General features: G+C 38.7%; 1 protein-coding gene across 1 annotated transcript; it reads right to left on the reverse strand.

Annotated features, from left to right (window-relative positions):
* Positions 1-56: 56 nt before the first annotated feature.
* vps11 (VPS11 core subunit of CORVET and HOPS complexes) lies at positions 57-23,313 on the reverse strand. Its single transcript, XM_087847122.1, has 16 exons — positions 23,097-23,313; positions 20,358-20,502; positions 20,136-20,271; positions 19,888-20,051; positions 16,431-16,678; positions 16,027-16,228; positions 15,748-15,899; positions 15,305-15,491; positions 15,007-15,150; positions 13,583-13,780; positions 13,316-13,477; positions 9,528-9,661; positions 5,789-5,991; positions 5,483-5,654; positions 766-988; positions 57-595 (listed from the first exon to the last, which is right to left on the reverse strand). Exons 1-16 carry the CDS (start codon positions 23,273-23,275, stop codon positions 431-433), a joined length of 2,814 nt encoding a protein of 937 aa, XP_087703248.1. The 5' UTR covers positions 23,276-23,313; the 3' UTR covers positions 57-430.
* Positions 23,314-23,612: the final 299 nt, after the last annotated feature.

Raw genomic sequence — 23,612 nt, forward strand, 5'->3', positions numbered from 1 at the left:
GTTGATAGGTTAAAGGTTACAGAGCACACAACACAAAATATGTCAGGAAGCACTGAAACACTTAATGACGACTTTATTTTCAAATGTAATGCTCAGGTTATAGTGCCAGGCGTAATTTCAATAAAGATCAATGGCTGACTTGTTTTTGATTGCTATGTGCAAGACAGTACATACACATACACGCATTAGCTAAAGCCTCCAACACGTGACTATTCAAATCACAGTATGACCATTTTAAAACACAAATGTAGGCAGTTTCCAGTCATTGGCCCAAACTGAAACAATTATGTAAAAAGGACCATCAAAATTACTAAAAGCAGGTGGCTTTAATTTCTGATAAATAAAGAGGGGCAACACATGTAGCATCTTGTCCTGAACCTGAATAAGATGTAGCCTCTCAGGTAAAATTGAGATTGTAAATACAAGATTTCTAGCTGTTTCTCTTGGTGTGGATGAGAAGGTCCCTCTGCAGGTTGACTTCCAGATTCCCTACAGATTTGCTGCCAGGTGGGTCAGTAACTAGGGTCAATTTGTTGAAGACTCCTCGGCCAAAATAGTCAGCTACCACAGAGAATCCATCGTTAGAGCTGCGTAACTGTAAACCAGAGCAAAGACAAAAGAAAACTTGTATTTTCCAATATTCCTGTAGTGTTCAAATAAGCTTTTTAAATAACAAAAGCAGGTTATTAGACAATATTAAAGCAGACTACGCACATATTCAACATGAACACATTCTTTGGCTTTTGGTGTACGACTTATTGTTACCTGTCTGTTGAAGTGATCGTGCAAATCGCGTTTTTGGTCCTGGGCACGCAGCATGTCCATGACTTTACGGTTTTCTGGAGTGCAAGTTGGGCACTCCGCCTCGCTCTCAGCATAGCTTTCAAAGCAGTGTTGGTGGAAGGAGTGGCAGCATAGGAAGTGAACAGATGGCAGGTCCAGCGGGCTGTTGCACATGTTACACTTTGTCTTCTGGAATATCTTGGCACTGTGTGGAAATATTAAGGTTAAGATTTATGGTCATACTTGGCAGTTTCTATAACTCTACAGGACTCTACTGACATGAGCAGTAAGAGATAAGTTGGGTGCATAAGTAAATAGATGGTGACAATATTCTTTGTTATTTTGCTGCTGTACACTACAATAAGATTCATACATCTTACAATAGAAAGAAACATGATCGAGATGTGACTGGAGTCCAGACTTTTGAGTTAAATTTAAGGGGTTTACCAAAAATACGGCATTAACAGTTTCAGTTACTTTCATAATCTCAATGGGAAAATTAGTTCTCAGATACAAAATTGTGCTTGTATCGTGACATCAGAAGTTCATTACAAGTACTCAATCTGCGCATAGTAACTATTTAAAGGAATTTTTAAGTTGTCCACAGAGGTGTTGATATACTGTGCTGTGAAAAAGTAGGTGCCTGGTTCCTGATTTCTTATCTTTTGAATATTTGTCAGATTTACATGTTTCAAACTAATTTTATTAAAGATAACCCAAGTAAATACAACATGCAATTTTAAATTATTATTTCATTTATCAGGGTAAAAAAAGCTATCCAAACCTATCTGGCCATATAGAAAAGTAACTGCCCCCTAAAAATAATAAGTGGCTGTGCTATCCTTGACAGTGTGAGCTGGAACAAGCAACAGTAATAACAGGCAAATTGCTATGGAGGAATTTTGCCCCACTCTTCTTTCGAGAACCATTTTTGTTCAGCCACATTGGAGGGCTTTCACACATAATCTGTCCAAACTTTGACTAGGCTACTACAAAACCACCTTTTTTTCCTCAGGAATTATGAGGTGGACTTGCTGTTGTGTTATATTTGTTGCATAACCTAACTCCGCCTGAGCTTCAGGCCACAAACTGATGGCCAAATACTCCTTCAAAATTTTAGGATAGAGAGCAAAATTCAAGGTTCCATTAACTACAACAAGTCATCCAGGTCCTGAAGCAACAAAGCAGCTGCATACCACCACCATGTTTGTTTGTAGGTATGATGTTCTTTTTGTGAAATGCTGTGTTAGTTTCATACCAGATGTAATAGGGCAGAAACTTTCCAAATAGTTCAACTTTTCTCTTGTCGGTCAACAGAGTATTTTCTGCAAAATCTTTGAGATCATTGTGTAAAATGAGTCTTTGTTCTAAGGAGTGGGTTTCTGCCATTTTTGCCATGTCTGTTTTCCAATCCCAAAAGCCTTACAAATGTCTTTGTAACCCCTTCCAGACTGATCTCAAAACTTATTTCTTCTGTGAACTTTTACTTTGTCATTTAAGTGTTTGTTTGTTTGTTTTTTTTAAATTTAATAGGTGTTTCACTAACCAGACCTGGGTGTGTCTAGTGAAACTGAACTCATCTTTCCAAAAATGTGGTTACAGACAATTAATGATTTCACATTTGGTAGTGATTTAATTAATTAAATCATCATTTCAAAACTGTATTTTGTATTTACTCAGGTTATCTTTGTACTCACTCAGAAACATGTAAGTGTGACAAATACGCAAAAACAAAGTGAAATCAAAAAGGGGGTAAACACTTTTTACACAAGCTACAACAGAGAAGGAGCAGAGTAGGAGAAAGACAAAGAGTGTGACACAAAAATCAATAAATCCTTAAGGGGAGAGTTTTGCATCACCAAAACACCTGGAAAATAGGATGTGACCAAGTTCAGAAAACAAGTTTTACTGTCAAAGTCAACAATAAAAGACTTCTTCAACAATATTCAAACAATTTACCTCAATATGAAAACCTCTGTTTACACTTATAAACAACACATTTATATATGAAACTAAAATGAACTAGCAGACACATAAGAGATGGAAAGCCAATAACACTTCATCATACACCACATCAGCTGTGGTGAACACAGTGAAAGCAACTCAAGCACATTTCAAGGTAAATAAATGGAATGATCCAAATATTCCTCTCTTTTTTGAACTGAAGTCAAAACAGCAGAAAGAACCACAAACAAGCAGCAGCTGAAGTCAGCAGGAAGTCCAAAGAATTTGGCAATTTACAAGGATTTCAGATTTCACTCACTTGAAAGCATACAAGTAGCGAAAATAAAGCAGGTGTAACGGTGGGATTTGGCATGTTATTGCAGCTGCTCTCCGCTGCCAAACCTTTTTGAGGCTTAAAAAAAAAAAAAGAAGTAGGAAAACATCAAAGAAAATGGAGGGGCGGCATTTTTAAAAGTTGTATAAACCAGTCCATAAAAGCAGATGTGATATTACAGGCCACTGTCTCATGCACATTTGTACATTTTCATGGCTGCCATTTTTTAAATCTCTTCAAAGAGCAGTCCAATTAGCTGCTTGCATGTGTGCCTCTGCAATGTGGGCCAATTTTTTTTCTAGTGTGTCAAAACTGTATTATTTCAACCTCATTTTTTTCTTCTCTCTGGTAAATGACAAAGTTGCAGATTGTGCTTGTGTGCCAGGTCAAAATATGGTCAATAAACTTACAGCCGGAATGAAATTATATGCCCATTCAAGGATTTAGCCACTAGGATGTGAAGGAAATGGGTTTAAGAGCCTCCAGGTGTATTAAACTGTCCTCAATCAGGGCAAGGCTGTGAGACGCAGAGTTTTGAAAGAAGAGGCCACTCAAGCATCTCTGGGGTTCTGCTTCCCTCCTCTTGTTTATTTGGAAATTATTATTACGTTATGTAATTAAACACTGAGCTGTTTGCGGGGTGAGGAACCACAACTCAAGATTGACTGGACCAAGTGAGCTGGCCTAAATCTTAAGAGTAAAGACTGGGGAAATGGAAGCCTGGTTCGTGACTTTACAACGAGGGTCGCTGTCCAGGTAAGCTCACACTTCTTTCCATGTCTGGTCAACAATATCTTGTACCTGGTACGTGCAGTGTCACTGGTACGTGCAGTGAATGTTAGTTAGAAAGCACTTAGAAAATGTGTTTGTGAATGCACAAGTTGTGTAAAGCGCTTTGAGTGCTCAGTAGAAAAGCGCTATATAAGAACCAGTCCAGAACCAGAACCAGTCCAATTACCATTTACCATTCACTCTGCGGATTGTCGCTAGAGTGATGCGAAATTAATCTTTATGCACATAGACACAGATTGGCTTGGCAACCATGACACTGCAGTTCAGGTTGTTCTCTCTTAGTATTCTGCCTCAGATCAGGACCTTATAGCAGCAGACACGACTCTCCTCACCATTACACGAACATCAGGTCAGTTTGTCAGAGCTACAGTTGGATTTTTACACAATTTAGTAAAGTTCACAGTGGAAGCAGTCAGAATGGAACATATATCTGAGAAATGTATCAACTGCAAGTTGTTTGGAAATGTCCCAGAATATGACTGAATGTGAGATCTGCAAAATTCCTATCTGATGAAGTTTTTGATATTTATGGACACTTGTCTTCCCAGCATCAGCTGAACACATCATGAACAAAGAGCAGTCTGAGACTGTGTAGTAGGGCTGCCACGATTAGTCGACTAGTCATGATTACGTCGACTATCAAAATCGTCGACGACTGATTTAATAGTCGACGCGTCGTTTGAAGCTTTGTAAGATCACAAAAGACGCAGGAATAAGTAGTAGGATTTAAAGAGTGTAATAACGGACTGAAACAGAAGATTGCAGCACTGCATGTACAAGGATGCCAGCTGCCGTTAAACCCCGAAGAAGAAGCTGTGTCCCAGAATTCATAGCGCAGCCCAGCTCAGTTTCCAACAATGGCGGCAGCTAGTTAGTTTTAATATTACTCTTATTATTTATATATCTGCTCAGTTTATCAAGACACCACATATTTTCAAAAGCACTCCGACGTTTTCGTAACGTCTGTTACCCACTAGCTTGATAGCTAGCCAGGGGCAAGGCTCACTAGAGCCCGTGAGAACACCGGACTCCCGGCAAATCGTTTTCAAACCCACCACCGTCTTTCGCTACTCAGGTTAAACATATATAAGTCACTTAGATAACTTAAAAATGTTATTGTTTGGCTTTTTTTTAGTATTTTATTTGTTCCTGAGTAAATCGGTTTGGCGGAGATTAAAGTTATAGTTTTTACACAGCTGAACAAACGTCAAGCAGACAACTGATTATCAGAAGTGTGAGATACTAGAGAATATACTCCGGTGTCCCGTTATATTTTAGATAGCAATGAGTTTATTAAACTTCACCGAAACAATCTGCAAATTTCATTAAAATTTAATGCAATAAGCTGTACGTTTTACGTCCAATGGATGCATGATCTGATTAGTCGACTAATCGCAAAAATAATCGGTGACTAGTCGACTATCAAAATAATCGTTTGTGGCAGCCCTACTGTGTAGCTCCCCCTAAGCTGAAATAGAGTCGGACAAATACACACCAAGCAAATCACATAAACCCTCTTAGCAGGGTTAAAAATAATTGTTACTTTCCAAATACTCATAGGCATGGACTTGATGCATTAGCTATGAAAGAGTTACGTTTACAGAAAATCCCATCCTTTATGTGACCAACCTTGTTTTGAGCTCCTGGATTTCTGAGCGAAGGTGAGCCGTTTCATCGCGATACTGTCGGATTTTCCGTTCATCATCCTCAATCTGTTGGTTCTCTCTAAGCAATTTGTTGATGAGGTAGTCTTTGATGACGGAGAGAGTGGCTGTCGAGTTGTGGGCTAATGTTTGCACCACTACAGCAACAAAAGAAAAAAAAAATGACACCTTTAAAATTACATTCAACTGACATGATCTTTACCTGAACCTATACTGTAACGTGTGGATCACACTCTAAACAACCAATGCATGAAGATAAAAATGTACTTACCAAGTAATGGAGGCATCAGGTTGTTTTGATCAATGTGATGTAGGACCTCACTGATATAAGTTTTGCAGTCTTCTTCCTTTCTGGCAAAGTATCCCAGCGCCTGCTCCCAAAGGCAACACTCTTGGTCCCCATAACGTTTGCAGGCCTCCACTACTTTTCCATACTCCTCATTCTGCATGTGGTAGTGCATAATCTGCTGGTACCTGCATACAAACATCTCCAGTTAGTGATAAATAGTAAGATGTTCTAGCTTTACGCAGGGCTTTTTTTTCTTTTTAAATAGAGCAACAAACTATTTTTCTAGGCTATATGAACATCTTACAAATGAGTGAGACACCATTTCTGCTTTAAAGTGTGAGTTTATATAAGCAACACAGCACTTTCAGAAAGACATGTATTGTAATGAAAAGTACTCTCCGCTGCTGAGTAATCCATTATTGTAAATTTTAATGTTATTAAGAAATGATCAGACAAACGAGGGTTTTTGGGGAATACTGTTAAATATTCAGATCTAGAGTCTGATTAAAGTGCTGTGTGTTTGTTTTTATTTTTAACATTATGAGAGAAGCCAATTCAGTTTAATAAAAGATTACACTGTCGCCAAAGTGCTTGCTCATAGGGGGTCATATGATTGTTGGGTTTTTCTCTGTATCTATGAAGCGCCTTGAGGCGACTTTTGTTGTGATTTGGCGCTATATAAATAAAATTGAATTGAATTGAATTGAATTAAAAGCCACATTAAAGCTGTGATTTTTAGTATCTGCATGGATGTTAAAATCACCCACAATAATTATTTGATCTGAGCTGAGCACTAAATCAGATAAGTCTGAGAAATTAGATAGAAACTGAGTAAAGGCTAAGTAGATGACAGATAGCAAATAAAACTGTTTTTTGGGGGGGTTGACAAGATTAAGCATCAGGCTTTCAAATTAATTAAAACTGTCTGGGTCTTTGGTTTATTAATAAGCTTGAGGGGAGGATTGTTCCCAGTCCCCTGATAGTTAGAATGGCTTGGGGGTGTTGATTCATTTAAGTTAACATCCTGCTGTAACCAGGTTTATGTAAGGTAGAATAAATCGATTTGTTGATCAATTATTAAGTCATATACTAACAGAGAAGAGAGAGACCTAATATTTAATAATCCACATTTTACTGTTTTACTCTTTGGTGCAGTTATGGATGCTATATTGTTTCACAGTGGTTGTTGGTGTCTGTAGCTTCATATGTGTCAAAACAGAATCATCAATAACCATAATGTGGGCAAAAACAATTGATTGTGAAATCAACAGGGCTTCTGTTTAGAGGGAAGTCATTTTTAAGGAAGGGAAATAGAAAGGCTGAAGTATGCCAAACTGCACAAGAGCTGGACTCAAAATCAGTGCCAGCGAGTCTTATATATTTATAGGACATTTTTTATGATGAATTCCTTTGTGGTTTTCTTTTTTTTAGTTCAAATCATCATCGGTATGTACAGACAATTTTTCAAGAGGCCTCAAGAACTATTCCTGAAGGCTACTTAAAGAAGTGACAAGTCTGCCTAAGACAGTTAGTAAGTAAGTAAAGTAAGTAAGTAAAACTTTATTTATATAGCACCTTTCAAGATAAAAATCACAAAGTGCTTCACAGAAGCTAAAACCTAAAAATAAAAATCAACCAAAAGCAAGTTTAAAAAGATGAGTTTTTAGCTGTTTTTTAAAAGTGACCACTGAGTCCACAGATCTCAGGCTCAAAGGGAGAGAGTTCCACAATCTGGGGGCCACAGTTCCAAAAGCTTTGTCGCCTTTTGTTTTCAGCCTCGTGTGTTAGACATAGACAGCAAGCAAGCCCTGGTCACATGACCTCAGGGACCTGTTGGGAATGTATGGATGTAAAAGTTCACTTATATATGTTGGTGCTTGTCCATGCAGAGCCCTGAAAGTCAAGGTCAAAACCTTAAACTGGATTCTGAATTTAATGGGGAGCCAGTGCAGCTGAATCAGCAGGGGTACTCTTGCCAAATATTGACTTAAGGTTAATCACTGCAAATACAGTGGTCCCATGCTATAACACGGTTCACCTTTCGCTGATTTTTTTGTGTGTGCAATTTTTCTTTTCTTTTCAGTGCATCGTGTTCTGCATCTTGCTCGGCTGTAGACCATTGTCAATCGATCTCCTCCATGCCGTCTCTCCTGCACAGTACAGAATGTGTTCAGCTTGTCAAACTTACAGAAATCTTTGATCGTTGGCAGTGTGACTATGAAGTGCTGTACTGTATGTTTGTAAGTTTTCTCCCCAACAAACACAACAATGTCGACGAAACGTTTTGCACCATGAAGGGCACCTGCAGGTGCCTTTGGTTTCATTCTATAATACTGGACTTATTTTTCTACAAAGGTTTGAACTTTGAGAGTGTTTAAACAAGAGAGAAAAGTGTGAAAATGTTCATGCCTGTCAGAGAAAAGTGTATAAAGTGTGTAGTGAGGGTTTTACAACCTTAAAACACCTGTAATAATTGTAAAAAATAAAGTTGACTACTTTGCAGATTTCAACGATCGCAGGTTATTTTAGGGAACGTAAGTCCCGCATTAAATGAGGGACTTCAATTTTTTCTAGAAAAATAAAAAGAAATGAGAGATGACTCATTCCTCTCATGACAGATCACAATGTCATCTGGAAACACAGTGCAAGTCAGTACAACAAACAATCCTTACCACATTGTGTAGGACATCCTAGCTATGATTTGATGCATGTTGGGGCACTTTTGTGCAATTTTAAAACTTTATCTGGAAGGACATTACACAAAGGAAAAAGTCAAGTTAAATCAGCTAATCGCTCTAACTGTCTGGTATGCAGCCATGCTGGTACAGCTGTAACTCACAAGTCAGACCATTTATCAATTTGATGGAATGAGTTTCAGTTTCTTACAGATAATTATCCAAACCATCACCACAAAGAGAAGATCCAAGTATGGGGTTGGACTTAAAAGCTTGAAAGGAATTATCATGTTTTCACAAGAGACTGGAACAAGTAAATTACATCAGTTTTATAAAAAAGCAGTAATTTTACACAGGCAGGATCACTAACAAACAAACAACCTTTATTTGTCACATACACAATCATACACAGTACAACATGTAGTGAAGTGCTTGTGTCCGAACTGTGGACAGGCTGCAGACGTAGCCGCGCCATTCCAGGGGTTGGTTTTAGCATAGGTAGGTAACAGGAGTGACCTATAAGCGTCTTTTGCTGATGTACACATAAACTGAGGATGTATAATAAAGCATCCTTTATTGATAAAACATCCTTCAGTGATGTGTAACAATGATCCAATGTTTTGTTACACCTCGTTAGACGAGATATATTGATGAAAGCTGAGTGTCTTTTTAAGTGATTCATGACTAAAATTGCCCTCAGTTAGGTGGCTCTGGTGAAAAGATTGCATTATGCACTATACCTACACTATATCTGAATCCAGACCCAGATTTAGAAATGATAATTATTACATATGACTACTGTGTTAGATTCAATAACATGTTAGGGTTATGTTTAAAACATAAATTAACTCATGAGTGCATTTGCATCATTAATATTCAACCACAAACAGTGACACAATAACTTTATTTACTGAACTAAACTGGCTTCTGCTGATACTGACACATCTTACAGCTTTCATTTGGTTTTACCTATCACACTAAAACAGTGAATAATGAGATGTTGTGAGGTGGTGCTTGATAAGTATTCAGACTGTTTGCTCACTTACAGTTTGCCTTTCTCATACAGGTAGAGGATGCCTTCTTTGAAGTTGTGCATCTGGCACAGGACAAGGGCCTTGTCAAACACAGTGTTGTCACTCCTCAGTAGCAACACAGCTTCCCCCTGCAGGACCTTCTTTCTCTGCCAAAAAGAAAAACAGAATGAGAAGCAGAATATTACATATTCAATAAATATTGAGCTTTATTAGAATAACGTCAAATGCACACAGCAGTTGCCTCGAAGCACTGAAATGTAATATGTTTGTTTTTGTTAAACACTACTCTAATGAACTTTAAATCAAACATTCAGATCTGCAGATTATCTGCTTTAATTCAAGTGGTTTAACAAAAGTTTTGCGTGAAATGTTTATGAGTTAAAAGTGTTTTAGTCACTTACTTATTTTCTGAACAAAATAACATTATTTTAAATGTAATATGTATAAAATTGATTCAAGTGTTTTGCAGTTAACCGTTCAGTTGCTGCCTGAGTTTTTTCCTCAGTAACTAAAAAAATGCTTTGTTGGATTGAGATCAGGTGACCAAACACTTGGGTAGCTTTTGTATAACGCTTTAGGTCATTATCCTTTTGCACCATGAAGTGCTAACCCATCCGTTTCGCAGCATTTGACTGAATCTATGCAGAGAGCATAGCCTTGAACACTTCATTTGAATTCAATTCAAGAGTTATTAAAGTTAAGAGTTATTAAATTTAATAGTGATGTATAAACTAGAGAAGTGTGTGACTAGTTGACTAGATGACTAATTGTCGTTGTTGTTACTAGATGTACTAGTCATTTAATCTAATCGTTAATATTTTTTATTGATGCACAATTCTGGTAAAATGATGTATCTCAACTGTTATGCTGCCATGTACGACCAGATGAAGATGGAGCATCGTTTATGAGAAACGCCATGAATCTGTTAGTCTAGGCCTGATCTTTTTGTTAACACCATTAGAATGAGATTGTGCATACAAGCAGTGGAAATGAGAGTACAGTGGTCCCTCATTTATCGCGGGACTTACGTTCTAAATAAACCTGCGATAAGTGAAATCCGAAAAGTAGCCAAGTGTATTTTTTACAATTATAGATTTATTAAGGCTGTAAAACCCCTCACTACACACTTTGTACACTTTTCTCAGACAGGCATGAACATTTTCACACTTTTCTCTCTTGTTTAAACACTCTCAAAGTTCAAACCTTTGTAGAAAAATAAGTCCAGTATTATAGAATGAAACCAAAGGCACCTGCAGGTGCCCTTCATGGTGCAAAACGTTTCGTCGACATTGTTGTGTTTGTTGGGGAGAAAACTTACAAACATACAGTACAGCACTTCATAGTCACACTACCAGCGATCAAAGATTTCTGTAAGTTTGACAAGCTGAACACATTCTGTACTGTGCAGGAGACATGGCACAAGATTGATTGACAATGGTCTACAACAGGGGTCACCAACATGGTCCCCGCGGGCAACCCACAGGAGTCGCCCAACGCTCTTCTAACAATTGTTAGAAGAGTGTCGGCTATGTCCGGGAACTTGGCCGATCAGTTGGATCAGGATCTGGCAAAGTGCAGGCGGTTTAGCATCCAGTGTGACGAGTCTGTCGACAGCAGCAGTAGAGCACAGCTGATGGTCTTTATCAGGTAGTATTTGATGGTTTCTCCACAAAAGAAGAACTTCTGACACTACTGCCGCTAAAGACAACTACGAGGGGAGTTGACATCTATAACGCGGTGAAGGAGTTTTTCGCAAAGAAAAAGGTACCGCTGGAAAAGCTGGTATCAGTGACTACCGACGGAGCTTCTGCTATGATCGGCCGACATGCAGGATCCATCACTCACTGTAAAGGTGACACAGAGTTCCCAAACTTCATGCTTTATCACCGCATCATTCACCAGCAGGCGTTATACGCAAAGGTGATCGGCTTCGAGCACGTCATGACTCCCGTTGTGAAGATCATAAACAGCATCCGTTCCAGAGCTAAACAGCACAGAACATTCAAGGTGCTACTGGAGGATCTGTCAGCTGAATATGGTGACTTGCTACTACAAACGGAAATCCGATGGCTCAGCAGGGGATGGATTTTGCTTCGTTTTTTGTTACTTTTGGGTGAAATCAAAGAGTTCATGCAATCCAAAGGGGAAGACTCTGCTGGAGGACACTGAGTGGACACTTTGACCTTGCGTTTTTAACGGACATTACTGGGAAACTGAACCATTTGAACTGTGAGCTGCAAGGCAAAGGTAAGACTGTTGCTGACATGATTAGTGCTTTAAATGGATTTAAAGCCCAGATGAGCATCTTCTCTGTGCATTTACAGAGAAAAAAGGTGCTGCACTTTCCCTCTGTGCAGATGGTGCTGAAAGACAATGCTTCTTCATCTGAGACTTTTGACAAAGTTGCAGAAAAGTACACAAGTCATAAACCGACTTGGTCAAGAGTTTGAGAATAGGTTTTGTGACCTTGATCAGCTTGAGCCATGCGTGTCATTCATTTCCAATCCTTTCATGAATGTGGACACAACATGCATTGCTGAGCAACTAAGTTCAGTGTTCAGCTTGGATGCTGGACAGGTGGAAATCGAAATTGTAACATTGCAAAATGACCTCCACCTAAAGCCTATGAGGGTACACCAAACTTTTGGTGCCTTGTTGACACAGAAAAGTACAGTGGTGTATGCACAGCAACTACAAAAGTTGCCAGCCTGTTTCAACCTATCTTTGTGAATCAGCCTTTTCTGACATGAACTTCATCAAGTTCGAGACCTCACACCGAGCACATCTACTGTGGGTGGGTTGCCTGTTATCGGACCTGGAGTTAGCAAAATACCGGTTTGGTACTGGTATCGGATAAAACCTAAACGATACCCATCCCTAGTCATTGACATGTTTGGTGTCAATTTTTGAACAACATGCATCATTCAGAATACATGGCAATTGCACCACACCTTTTCATTCGTAGTTTATCAGTATTTCCAACGTTATTTTTGGTCATGCTTTACGAACATCTTTTGTTGTTTTCATATTATATTGGTTTATTTTAAGGGTTTTTATGCTTCGTCATCTTCAGTGTCGTAACATTGCTCCCACCATGTTTAACAGAAGATGTGGCATGCTTATGACCATGATTTTTTTTTTCTTTTGGGGGGGGGGGTGGAATCCCACGCTAGAATTTTGTCTTTGCATCATTTTGGTAGAAGTTATTCTGTCTAAAGATTTATTTTTGGGATGGCTTAGGAGGTAGAGCATGTCATCCACTAATCTGTTGGTGGTTCGGTCCCTGGCTGCTCCAGTCTGTGTACCAAATATCCTTGGGCAAGATACTACCTGAAGTAACTCTCCGATGCATCAATTGTTAGATCGAAAGCACTTCAGAATAGAAAAATGTGCTGGTGTGAATAAGGTTGTATAAAGCACTTTGAGTCCTCAGGCAGAGTAGAAAAGCACTATACAAGAACTGTGAGGGTAACCAGTCCTTTGCGTCTTGCTACAAACCCTCTATATTTCCATTCATGAGAATCTGTTTCCGTTTCTTTTGGTACATTTTTAAGAATGGATAACATTTTCAATCATTTTGCCAATCCAGAAGTTTTTATAATATTCCATATAGGTTTGTTTTGTCTAAATATTTATTGAAATGCTTTTATCCATATAAATAAAGTTTATTATAAGGATTTTTTCCTTGTTTAAAATAAATAAACAAGTAAATGAAAAACAATTTCCTGAAATGACAATCACACTCGATTTTTAAAATCTTCATGGCAGCTTGTATAACTGTCTAAATTTTATGCACTGACCTCAGGATCTTGTTCATGTGCCCAGTCTTGCAACCGTAGTTCCAGTAGTGTGTCATACACACCCTGGGGAGAACGGGGGTCCACCTCAATCATGTGCTCCAGGAAGGCTTTGAGCTCCCGAGGGTTATTGGCAAAAATCGGGATGAATTCCTCCGAGTTTGCCTAAAATATACAAACAGTAGTGGAGGAGAATATTTCTGATAAACACTTCAAATTTATGATCAATATTAATAATTATCTAGGAGAATAACAGTATTGCTCAGAGACCTTATTGACCACACTCCTGTCCAGGCTGTCTTTTTCAGCAGTGTCTCCACTGGGTTGGTAATTAGTGCATAAGCCCTTCAGGAGGAGCGTGGTACCTTCAGGGACATGGTGCATCAGTGTCTTGCCATAACGCTTCATGTTGCTTTCAGCTTGTTCAAAAGGCAGACGCCCAATGTAGCGCAGCCCTTCTTGATAATTCTGTGGGAAAATAATAACAACAAGCTTTTTATTATTTGTCACATACAGTATCATACAGAGTACAATCTGTAGTGAAATGTTCTTGTGTCCGTACTGCGGACAGGCTGCAGACGTAGCCGCGCCATTCCAGGGCTTTTTTTAGGTTAGCAAGAGGGGTCTAGCCTTACTGAATACTGGGTGGGAATCGAACTTGCAACTCCCGCTCCAAAAACGTGCAGTCTTACCACTAAACTATCCAGCTGCCACTCTCTGCCAAATATCCACTCTCCATTAGAAAGAGAGTTAACATGTTAAATACTATTTTATTTTTGATGTGGTATAAATTCTAAAATTCTAGCTGACTTTCTTCTTGAGTAATTGCATTCACAAGATTTTCAGAAAACTTGACATCTGACCTTACAGACACTAAAGTTACTAAAATTCCAACTTGTTTGAGCTTTTAATAGTAGATGCACCTATGAAATGAATTTGATAATACTACGTTGCCTCCTTCGGGTGTCCACACTGCCCGCCCAAGGTTGGGTGAGGACACTACCCCTCATTAATTGCCCTTATCTTAATTCCCCCTTTCAGATAAATAAAGTCTCTCTGATTCTGATTCACCTTTTACAGTGGAGGGGTAAAAAGGACAGGACTGTGCACAAGTTCACAAATAACTTTTACAATGTTAAAAGGTCTTAATTAGCTTTAAAAAAAAACTTATATCAATAATAATCAGCCATGAGCTGCTCTAACCAGTTGTCTAGCACTGCTTAGAGAATATAATACTATGGCTATGAACATAGCAAACCAATTTGTGGGAGCCACTCATAACAGAAATTTAGCGTCAGTAGATCCATTTTGCAAAGAAGTCCTGTAGTGGAATGGAAGAATTCTGAATACAAATATCACAGTGATCGTAATCCAAATCCAAGATATGCCTTACCTGAAGACCATCTCAAATCTAAGACCACAAAAACAGTGAATGCAAGTCCAGACAGTCTAGGAACGTCATAGAAACAGAAAACTTTGAACAAAAAACAGACCAAAATCTTCCAGACCAGAACTGAAAGACTCTTAGTTGCTAATAAAAAAATGTTTACAAGTTGCAATGTTTGCCAAAGGAAACGTTAGTAATGCATTGGATGGCTTTTTAAGGTTAAGAAAAAAAAAAGAACAGGACAATTCCTAGTAGCCCAGAGAAGTGATGAACATCTATCTCTAAAGAAAGGTTTGAACATTTGTACCTTCAAGTCCTCCAGCTGGATCTTTAGGTACCACTCGTGGTGCATATGTTTCTCAGCCAAGAAGACAGCGTGGCTGTGGTAGCCAGCCTGCCGGAGAACCTTGATGGCGATTTCAACATCAAAGTGTACTTCATTTTCACTGCTCTGTTTAAATACAGTGTGGGAAGACAACACATTTATGATATACCAACCATTATTGACTCTTGCCAATCTGGGTTTTAATGACAGTCCGAATTAAATAGCAGTCTTAATCATCAAAAGCCCAACACATCAGTGCTCACGTTCACCAGTCAGTCACCTTAATGAACTCTTCCAGCTTGGAACTGTCCTTGAGCTTGGTATAACAGTTGAGCAGCAATGTAGTGTGATCTGCATTGGCCAGTGACTGCCTGTGCAGGGCTTGCAGATAGGCTGTCAGATTGTGGATCCTCTGTGCATCTAGAAATTTCCTGATGACATATGATGGCTCCAGCTTCCCAATGGTGCTGTGTGAGAAAACAATGTATTTTTAAGAGGGATTTTATTAATGGCTCATTTGATCTGTAATGTATATATCACTAAATATGTTTAGTGACTAAAACACTTGAAAATTAAGAAATAATAATAATATCATCATTCAATAATGAAATTTCTCAATTTCAGCACTTGCTATCTTTGCACTCTTTTCAATAAATTGAGCCTTTGAATAATGGCAAAACTCATTCTCATCCAGCGAGTTCCAGTCCTGGCAAATGCAATTACCGAATATACTGCTGAATGGCACCGTCGTGGTCCCCCTTAAGGTACAGGTGATCACCATATTGTCTGAAGATATCTGATACCCCATCACTGTCCAGGTGCTGACTCTTAGCCAGGTTTATGGCCATCACAAACAGATTCTTCTTAAACAGCATCTTTAAAGACAAACATTCAGGTAAAAGTTATTCTACCTGAACAACTAGATTTATAGATGATTCAATTCACTGTTCGTCACTGCTTTTAAACAAGTCCTCAATCAGCAGTTACAGAGACTGAACTGACCTCCAGTTTGGTCTGTGTGTCTTTCTCCTGGAGAACAAACATTTTTCCATCTCTAGTCAGAATGTAGAAGGAACCCCACTCTGCTACCACGTCAATGACATCATCAAAAGAGGCACTGTAGGCAATGAATTTGTTGTCCAGGTCATAGATAGTTAGCAGCTGTTTGTCTGATGGCGAGCTCTCCCCACTACTGAAGCATGTCCTGAATTAAAAATGAATAGAATCATTAGACTCATAGGACATGTATTTTTCTAAGTCACCTGATGAATATGGATTATTGAATCAAGATTTGTGATTTAAAGATGGCTTTGAATAACGGAATATTAAAATTCAATATTCTCTTCTTTCAGATGAAATACTCCGTGAATATTACTGTCACCTCATTCTTTCAGTCCTGTTCTTACTTGTTGGGTGACTTTACATCCCTTATGAGTAAAAACAGATATCCACGGTGCCAGTGGGCCAATAGTTTGTGTCCATCAAAAGCAAAACAGGGCCCTCGTTCATCAGGCTGATACAGGTACACACATTCTTCACCAGCTACAATGAACTGAGAATCCTGGGATGGATCTGCCAGGGATGAGCAGCGCAGTGCACAGCCGTGTGTATCCAGCTCCACTTTTGGATACTCCTTGATGGACAGGGTGTAACACTAAACAAATAAAGATGACAAAGAGTACTTCAAAAGACTGAAAGACTGTATGCTCACCTTCAAACTATGAGAACTATTCTCTTTAAAACCTACAGGATAAACAAGGTAATCCAATATAAAACCAAAATGAGCACACCTTTGTGTAATATCACTTAAATGTCCAATACTTCAAATAATCTCAACTCTTATGAACAATAAAAACATTTAGACAACATCAACACCACATTTACTGCATGTGTTCTTTTTGACTCCACATGATGATTGTCAGCCTTTGTAATGACAGAACATCAAGATCACTGACCAATTAAATCCCCAGTGGGACCAAAGCTGCATCAGTAAACCATTGAAAAGACAATACAGACTCTGCACAATCTAGCACTCAATAATAGATGGGTATGTGTCTTGATACACGCTCAATAATCCGAGAAATTAATTAATGGCCAACAAACAACAATCTCTGAATCACTGAGGGGGACTAAGGGTACATCTTTCACCATCTTACAATACCGTGATCCCCCAACTATATGCAAATAGTATTCATGACTTAAGGTCATGACAACTGACATATTAATGATCATGAAACTGATCTTGTGGCTGAAAGCTATGCAGTAGTGCTGATTTTGATTGTTCTTTTAATAACTCTGAAGACATCACTTGGATGAAATTTTTCTTCTACCTCCTCTTTTCTCCATCCTATATCCAGGTGAATTGAATCAACTTCTTAAGATGGCTAAGTGCTATAGATATTGCATAGTATCACAAAAACCATATTTAATCTTTGGCACAAAAGTGAAAGATTAAACTTTCTTAGCAACCTAATGCATATTGGAGAACATTCTTTGGTTAAATAAGCACAAAACAAATTTGTCTGGATCAGACGAGCATATCTAGATTACTAAAGTGAATGTAACAGTGTTGACAGTCAATTCAAGTCTAGTCATTTCTGCAGGACATTTAAAAACAACAGCTGGTGACCAAAGTGCTGTACATCAGCGGTCCCCAACCTTTTTTGCGCCACGGACCAGTTTATGTCCGACAATATTTTCACGGACTGGCCTTTAAGGTCTCGTGGATAAATGCAACAAAATAAAACCAGTACACCCCCCCCCCCCCCCGTTTTGGTTTTAAAATCCCTTAAAACCATAAATTTCACACCCGAGCCTCAACTCTCGTGGCCCGGTACCAAATGACTGGCCCGGGGGTCAGGGACCACTGCTGTACATGTAATATATTCTAACAGCATAAATCACAGAACAAAATAACAGTATAAGATAAAATGAGAAAGCACGAGTAAAAAACAACACAAATAAAAGTAGTCTGAACTCATTCTGATTTGAAAGCAGAGAATAAAAATGAGTTTTCAAATGGGTTTTGAAAGCAGCTGATGTGGGAGAGTTCCTGATCTGAAGGGGTAGTTCGTCCACAGTTTCAGAACACAAATTGCAAAGGCCCAATCCTTTAATCTGGACCTCTGGATGGCGAGGAGAATTTGCTCAGCAGACTGTGTGGTTTTTTTTGTTTGTTTGTTTGTTTTTTACTGTGGGTCCTGTACTTTTTCGATATTAGTAAATGTAAACCTTCACTTTTAAATCTTACATAAAAGCAGGGCTATAGAGTGCGACCAATGTGGTTTCAAATGCGACCAAATTTTTCAATGGTGCGACTAAAAAAGCATCCTAGGTCACACCGGTGCGACCAACAGCTGTTCAAGTCTCCGTGTGGTCAACAACATACACACATTATGCCCCATATCGTGGTCTAAACCAATCAGAGATAGTCAGGGGTGGGACCTCTCTGATTGGCCGTGGTCCAGATATTTCTGTAGTCCTTCGTGTGTACGTTCGAAAGTGCAGGTGGATAGAGAGAGGTGAGTAGCTTGAATAAAGCAATATCGATTCATTAAATCCTGAATCAACTTTTAAATATAAATGTATTTTGCCAGAAATGCCAGAATCTGAGGTTAAAGATCACAAAACTATTTCAACAACCACCAAACAGCAAATGAGAGCAGGTAAACGGATTCCACACAAAGACGTAAACACAGAGCGCGGACCCGGCGCATCAGAATCAGCGTTCTCTTACTCTGCTTTCTCACCCAACACGGACACGGCGTCGGGGCTGAAAGCCGACAGCTCACTGATTCTGATGCGTCGGTGGGTTCGCCCTTTGTGTTCACGTCTTTTTTGCGCTAGATTCTGAGCTGCAGGTTTTGTCTCTCTCCAACCAAAATTCACTGAACCAGCAGCAAAAGAAGATCCAAACTCCAAACTATGCTTCACATTTGATAAATGTCTTCATTAATTCGCTCTGACTTCTGCTATTTTGCTTCCACCACGAAGCAAAACGGCATTATTCATACCGTTGTTTACAGCGCTGTTGGCCGCTGTCATATATATATATAGATATATAGATATATATATATATTTTTTTTTTTTTATAACTCAAATGAGCCTCGGACAAGAGAGCCTAATTTCTGCTGTTCAATACTGAAGAAACTATACTTTTAAAATTATGCAAAATTGCAGAATATTTTTAAGGTTATATGATATAAAAAGCCAGGCCAGGAAACTCTGCTTCATGTTTTTCTGTTTTATCCTCAATTACTTTGACACAAAAGCATCTGCTGTGATGCTCACACCTCTGATGAAGTCTCACAGTGTCAGTACTGATAGATGATCAGAATTATAATATTTCTGTATGTCTGAGGCAAAATTGAATCGAATCAGCAAACAGCTCATCAGAGGAGGCAGAGATGATGATTAAGTTTAACATTGTCTACAATACTACCAAAGACTGCCAAAGCACTTTAAGCACAAACACTTTTTCAGTAACTTATCTTTCTTGTAAAACTGTGCTCCAAATAAAGAACGTTGTGCCGACAAGATTGTTAGTTAATCATTTACAAATGAATATTGTCTGTATGGACAGCAATTTTCCCCATAAAAAAGTGAACATGTAAAACTGCAGTGTTAAGCGATGCGGTTGAAAAATTTGGGTGCGACTTAACTTTTGTGCTGGTGCACCTAACTTTTTTTGTTAGGCGCACCAGTGTAACCGTGGCTAAAAGTTAGTCTAGAGCCCTGAAAAGCAAATGCCAAAGTGTTCAACTTTGAAGGAATGTAGCGGCTGTTAGGTCACTTCCATTAATTGACATTTCAAAGATATTGCACAGGATGGTCCTCATTTCTGTATAGCACATGGTGACTTACGTAGACTTTCTCCAGGGTGGCAACAAACAGATGGGTAACTTTTGCTACTTGGCGGAAGGCGAGGCCAGTGACAGGGCTAGCTCCCTCATGCAGAGTCAGAGTTTTACTGTGACGATCTCTGGTGATGTCACCTTTGGTCAAAACCACACTGCCATCTGTGAAGCCTGCCAGGAAACACAAAATCTGCTATAACCTTTCAGAATGACGACTGGGTCAGTAGACCAAAATAACCTTTCTTCGAGTCTTACCAATTGCCATAAAGTTCAGGTTTTCGTGCACACTGAGGCAAGAAACTTCAGTTGGTTTGTTGCCGGGAATTGCAGGAAATATCCTAGTGCAGAGAGGATTTCCACTGTCCCTCTTGTCCAGGTTCCAGACCTTTACCTAAGAAATAAGAATTATTCAGTTTAGCAGTGGTTTCTGTATGTGTGTTTTGAAAATGAGACTTCTCTGGGAAACATCAGGCTTACTACAGGGTTTATTCCATGTTCATCCTGACCCACTGACACAAGGATGCTGTGTTGCTTAAGCTGGTAGAGATGTGTAACTCGCAACTTGTAGGCCTGAAAAGACATCAGCTGCAAGGAGCGCATCAAAAGCCAGATCTTACCTTCCATATGTAACACTACAAAGGTTAAGGATAATTATATTTACAAAACGATTTCTAAAATACAAAAAAGCTGTTTATAAAATTGCTGCAAAATTAATTAAAAAACAATACCCCGTCCTTTTCTCTTTTCAATATACTTACATAAATGTACATGCTTACATACTATATGCACAGTATATTTTATTTTAATATTATTCATCAAGACCTGGTTCGAAGTAATTTCACAAGTTATATTATATTGTGAAAGTGTCATACTCCTTTCCTTTGTAGTTTCATACTTGTGACTGATGAGGAAATATCTGAATTTATTAATAAATCTAGGCCTTCTGCCTGTCATCTTAACCCACTTCAACGCAAGTGGAAGTCCTGTTTATCCCCTCTCCTGACGTTATTCACTCTTGTCTAATTTAACTGTTCCGCTCTTAAAACAATTGTGATAAATTCAACACTTGAGAAACCTGGTGCAGACCCTTTCACCTTAACTACCTTTTCTTTCAAAAGAAAAACTTACTATCACCTTACTAAACAATGTTTAACCTGTTTAAACAATTGCAGTCTCGTTTTCAGCCACAGAAACTTAAGATCATTTGTGATTTTAACTATACTTGTGCTGCTCCAGTTGTCAGTGGTTTTTCCCAGGGGTCTTTCTTAGATCTCCATTTTATTATTTATGTTTTGGTGATGATTTTTACTCAGGCTACAATTTCATTTCTATGCCAATGACATAGTTTCATGGCCATTCAATCGAGTTTCAACTTTTTCTCTCACTAAAACAGATGTTCTTCTAGTAGAAACCAAAAATCTCTACGTGTACTGAAATTAGGGCTGTTCGATATAACGATATATATCGGATGACGATATAAAAACATCTATCGTTTCATTTTACGCTATGGTTTGTTTTGTGGTGTGGCAAAATAAACTGTTTACGGCAATATTTTTTCATGGTTTTGATGGTCACTGTAGTGGCTATATTAATTTCTTAAAGTTCACTCTTTCTCTTATATTTAATATAACCACATTATGGACGGACAAGCGCCTGTTTTTATGAGTTGTTAGCAACAATGACGGTATAACCATCGCGTGTCCGCTAGTTTATTTTCCACATAAACATTTCACAATAAAGCTCAAGATCCTGTTGAGACTTTTCAAAATAAACTGAATCACGTGAAAGACTATGCAGAGTATTTATGGATGAGAAGGAAAAAAAAGCCGTCAGGTGGTAAAAAAAATAAACCTTATACTCAAACGTTAGAACAGGCTTTTCCCAGCAGCAGGCTGTGTAATAAATACTTACACAAAAAATGGTGGCCGTTACAACTTATGTCTAAAAATGTAGTTTCACACAAAGGTTAAAAAACTTGCCTCCAGGTAAACAACGCCCAGCTGGAAACACTTCACGCAAGTCGAGCTGCCCGAGAATCACAGAATTTACAGAAAATGTTACATTTTTGTGATTTATATTGTTATCAGGACGATAGATGTCTTATATCGGGATATGAGATTTTGGTCATATCGCACTGCCCTAGCTGAAATTCTCTAATCTTTCCTCCCTCCCAGGTTAAAATGATATCAGACCGTCTGGAGATTTACATTTATGTAGTTGGCTAAGCCCATCTCTTACAGCTCTTGTTTATGCTCTGGTTACAGTAAATCCATCCTCTCTGGCTGACCACAGACACCTCTATTGCCTTTAACTTTCCAAAATGTAGGTGCTCATGTCATTACCAGAAACACTTACAGAGACCATGTGTACTCCTGTCATTCAACTGGCATCATGTAAAATAGTGAATCAATTTTAAGATTCTGCTTCTTAATTGAACTTTTTCCACAGTCTTGCAGCTTCATGATTTTCTGAACATCTCAGCTGAGTGGCCCCTAATCTTTGGAGCTGTCTCCCGCATCACATTCCCAACATTTATTTAACATCTATTCATCTTAAAAGACAGTCTTAAAACACATTTTCATTCCAAGGTGTGTCTTAAAAGGTGCATATTAAAAAATGCAATATTATTATTTATGTAGATACAATGGATATAGGCGGATACTAGGCCAGTATTAATCATTTTCTAAAGCCCTGTGGGTCTCCATCGGATACCCGCGCAAGGCGGTTATAATAAGCTCGATTAGCATCTAACGTGCTGGTGTGCATGTCAACCCGTTCTGTTGTATACTATTTTTTTTACGAACTTTGCGCGGCTTTTCCCTTACTTTTTCTTCCTGGAATAAACACGATGACTAACTACAAGTTCCCAGTAAAGCTAAAGATTAAGTGGGAAATACGTAAAATGTAGCTTTAGGCGGAAATAAGTCCACGAGGTTTCGTGGAGTCTCAGACAAGCAGTCGAGCCTAAACTCCAACGATAACGTATACATTTGCATGTAGATTGATATGGCGCAGAAAACGAAGCCAGCCTAGCTCTGTCGCCGCCTACAACCTACTGCTTCAATAACCTGCAAAGACAATAGTTACTTATCTCGAAGATATGCTCTACATTACCTGAATTTAAATTTTACTGTCACGAATTCTGGGTTATTTAGCGTCAGTTATCAGCAAGCTAGCATCACATCAGCTAATGTAGCTAACTGTTGCCATTTAAGGATATCTCCGAGAACGATATGACCCCGACCGGAGTCAGAAGCCGAGATCCCTTTTGGGAGAAGAAAGTTTTTCCCATTGTCATCTGGGTCCTTCACCGTATCCTTATCAAAGAAGACAAATTTTCTCCACTGTAAGAACGCTGCCATTTTGTTAGTATTTGCAGACTGGGGTGCTGTCATGTGATACGTGAGTCACATGACCAAATCGCTGGTTCTCCATTTCCTGGCATGAGACAGGCATGCAGAGAAAAAATGTGTATATTTGTTTATATAGCAGCGGTCAGGACTGGACTGGGACAAAAAAAATCAGCCCGGACATTTTGACTAGAGAACGGCCCACCAGGTATTATAGGAAAAGCCATAAAGCCTTTGAATGAAAACAAATGCTGTTGTGACAGTGTACACTGTCTTGGTATATATGTATCAATCGAATAAACTTAAACCTACACCATCCTCCCTATTCTGGTATTTTAAACAGTACTTACCAGAAATAACAAACAACCTAATCAATAATTAC

Source organism: Neolamprologus brichardi, chromosome 10, assembly GCF_056152115.1.
Source record: "Neolamprologus brichardi isolate AB-2024 chromosome 10, ASM5615211v1, whole genome shotgun sequence".
In the NCBI taxonomy this organism is placed as follows: Eukaryota; Metazoa; Chordata; class Actinopteri; order Cichliformes; family Cichlidae; genus Neolamprologus; species Neolamprologus brichardi.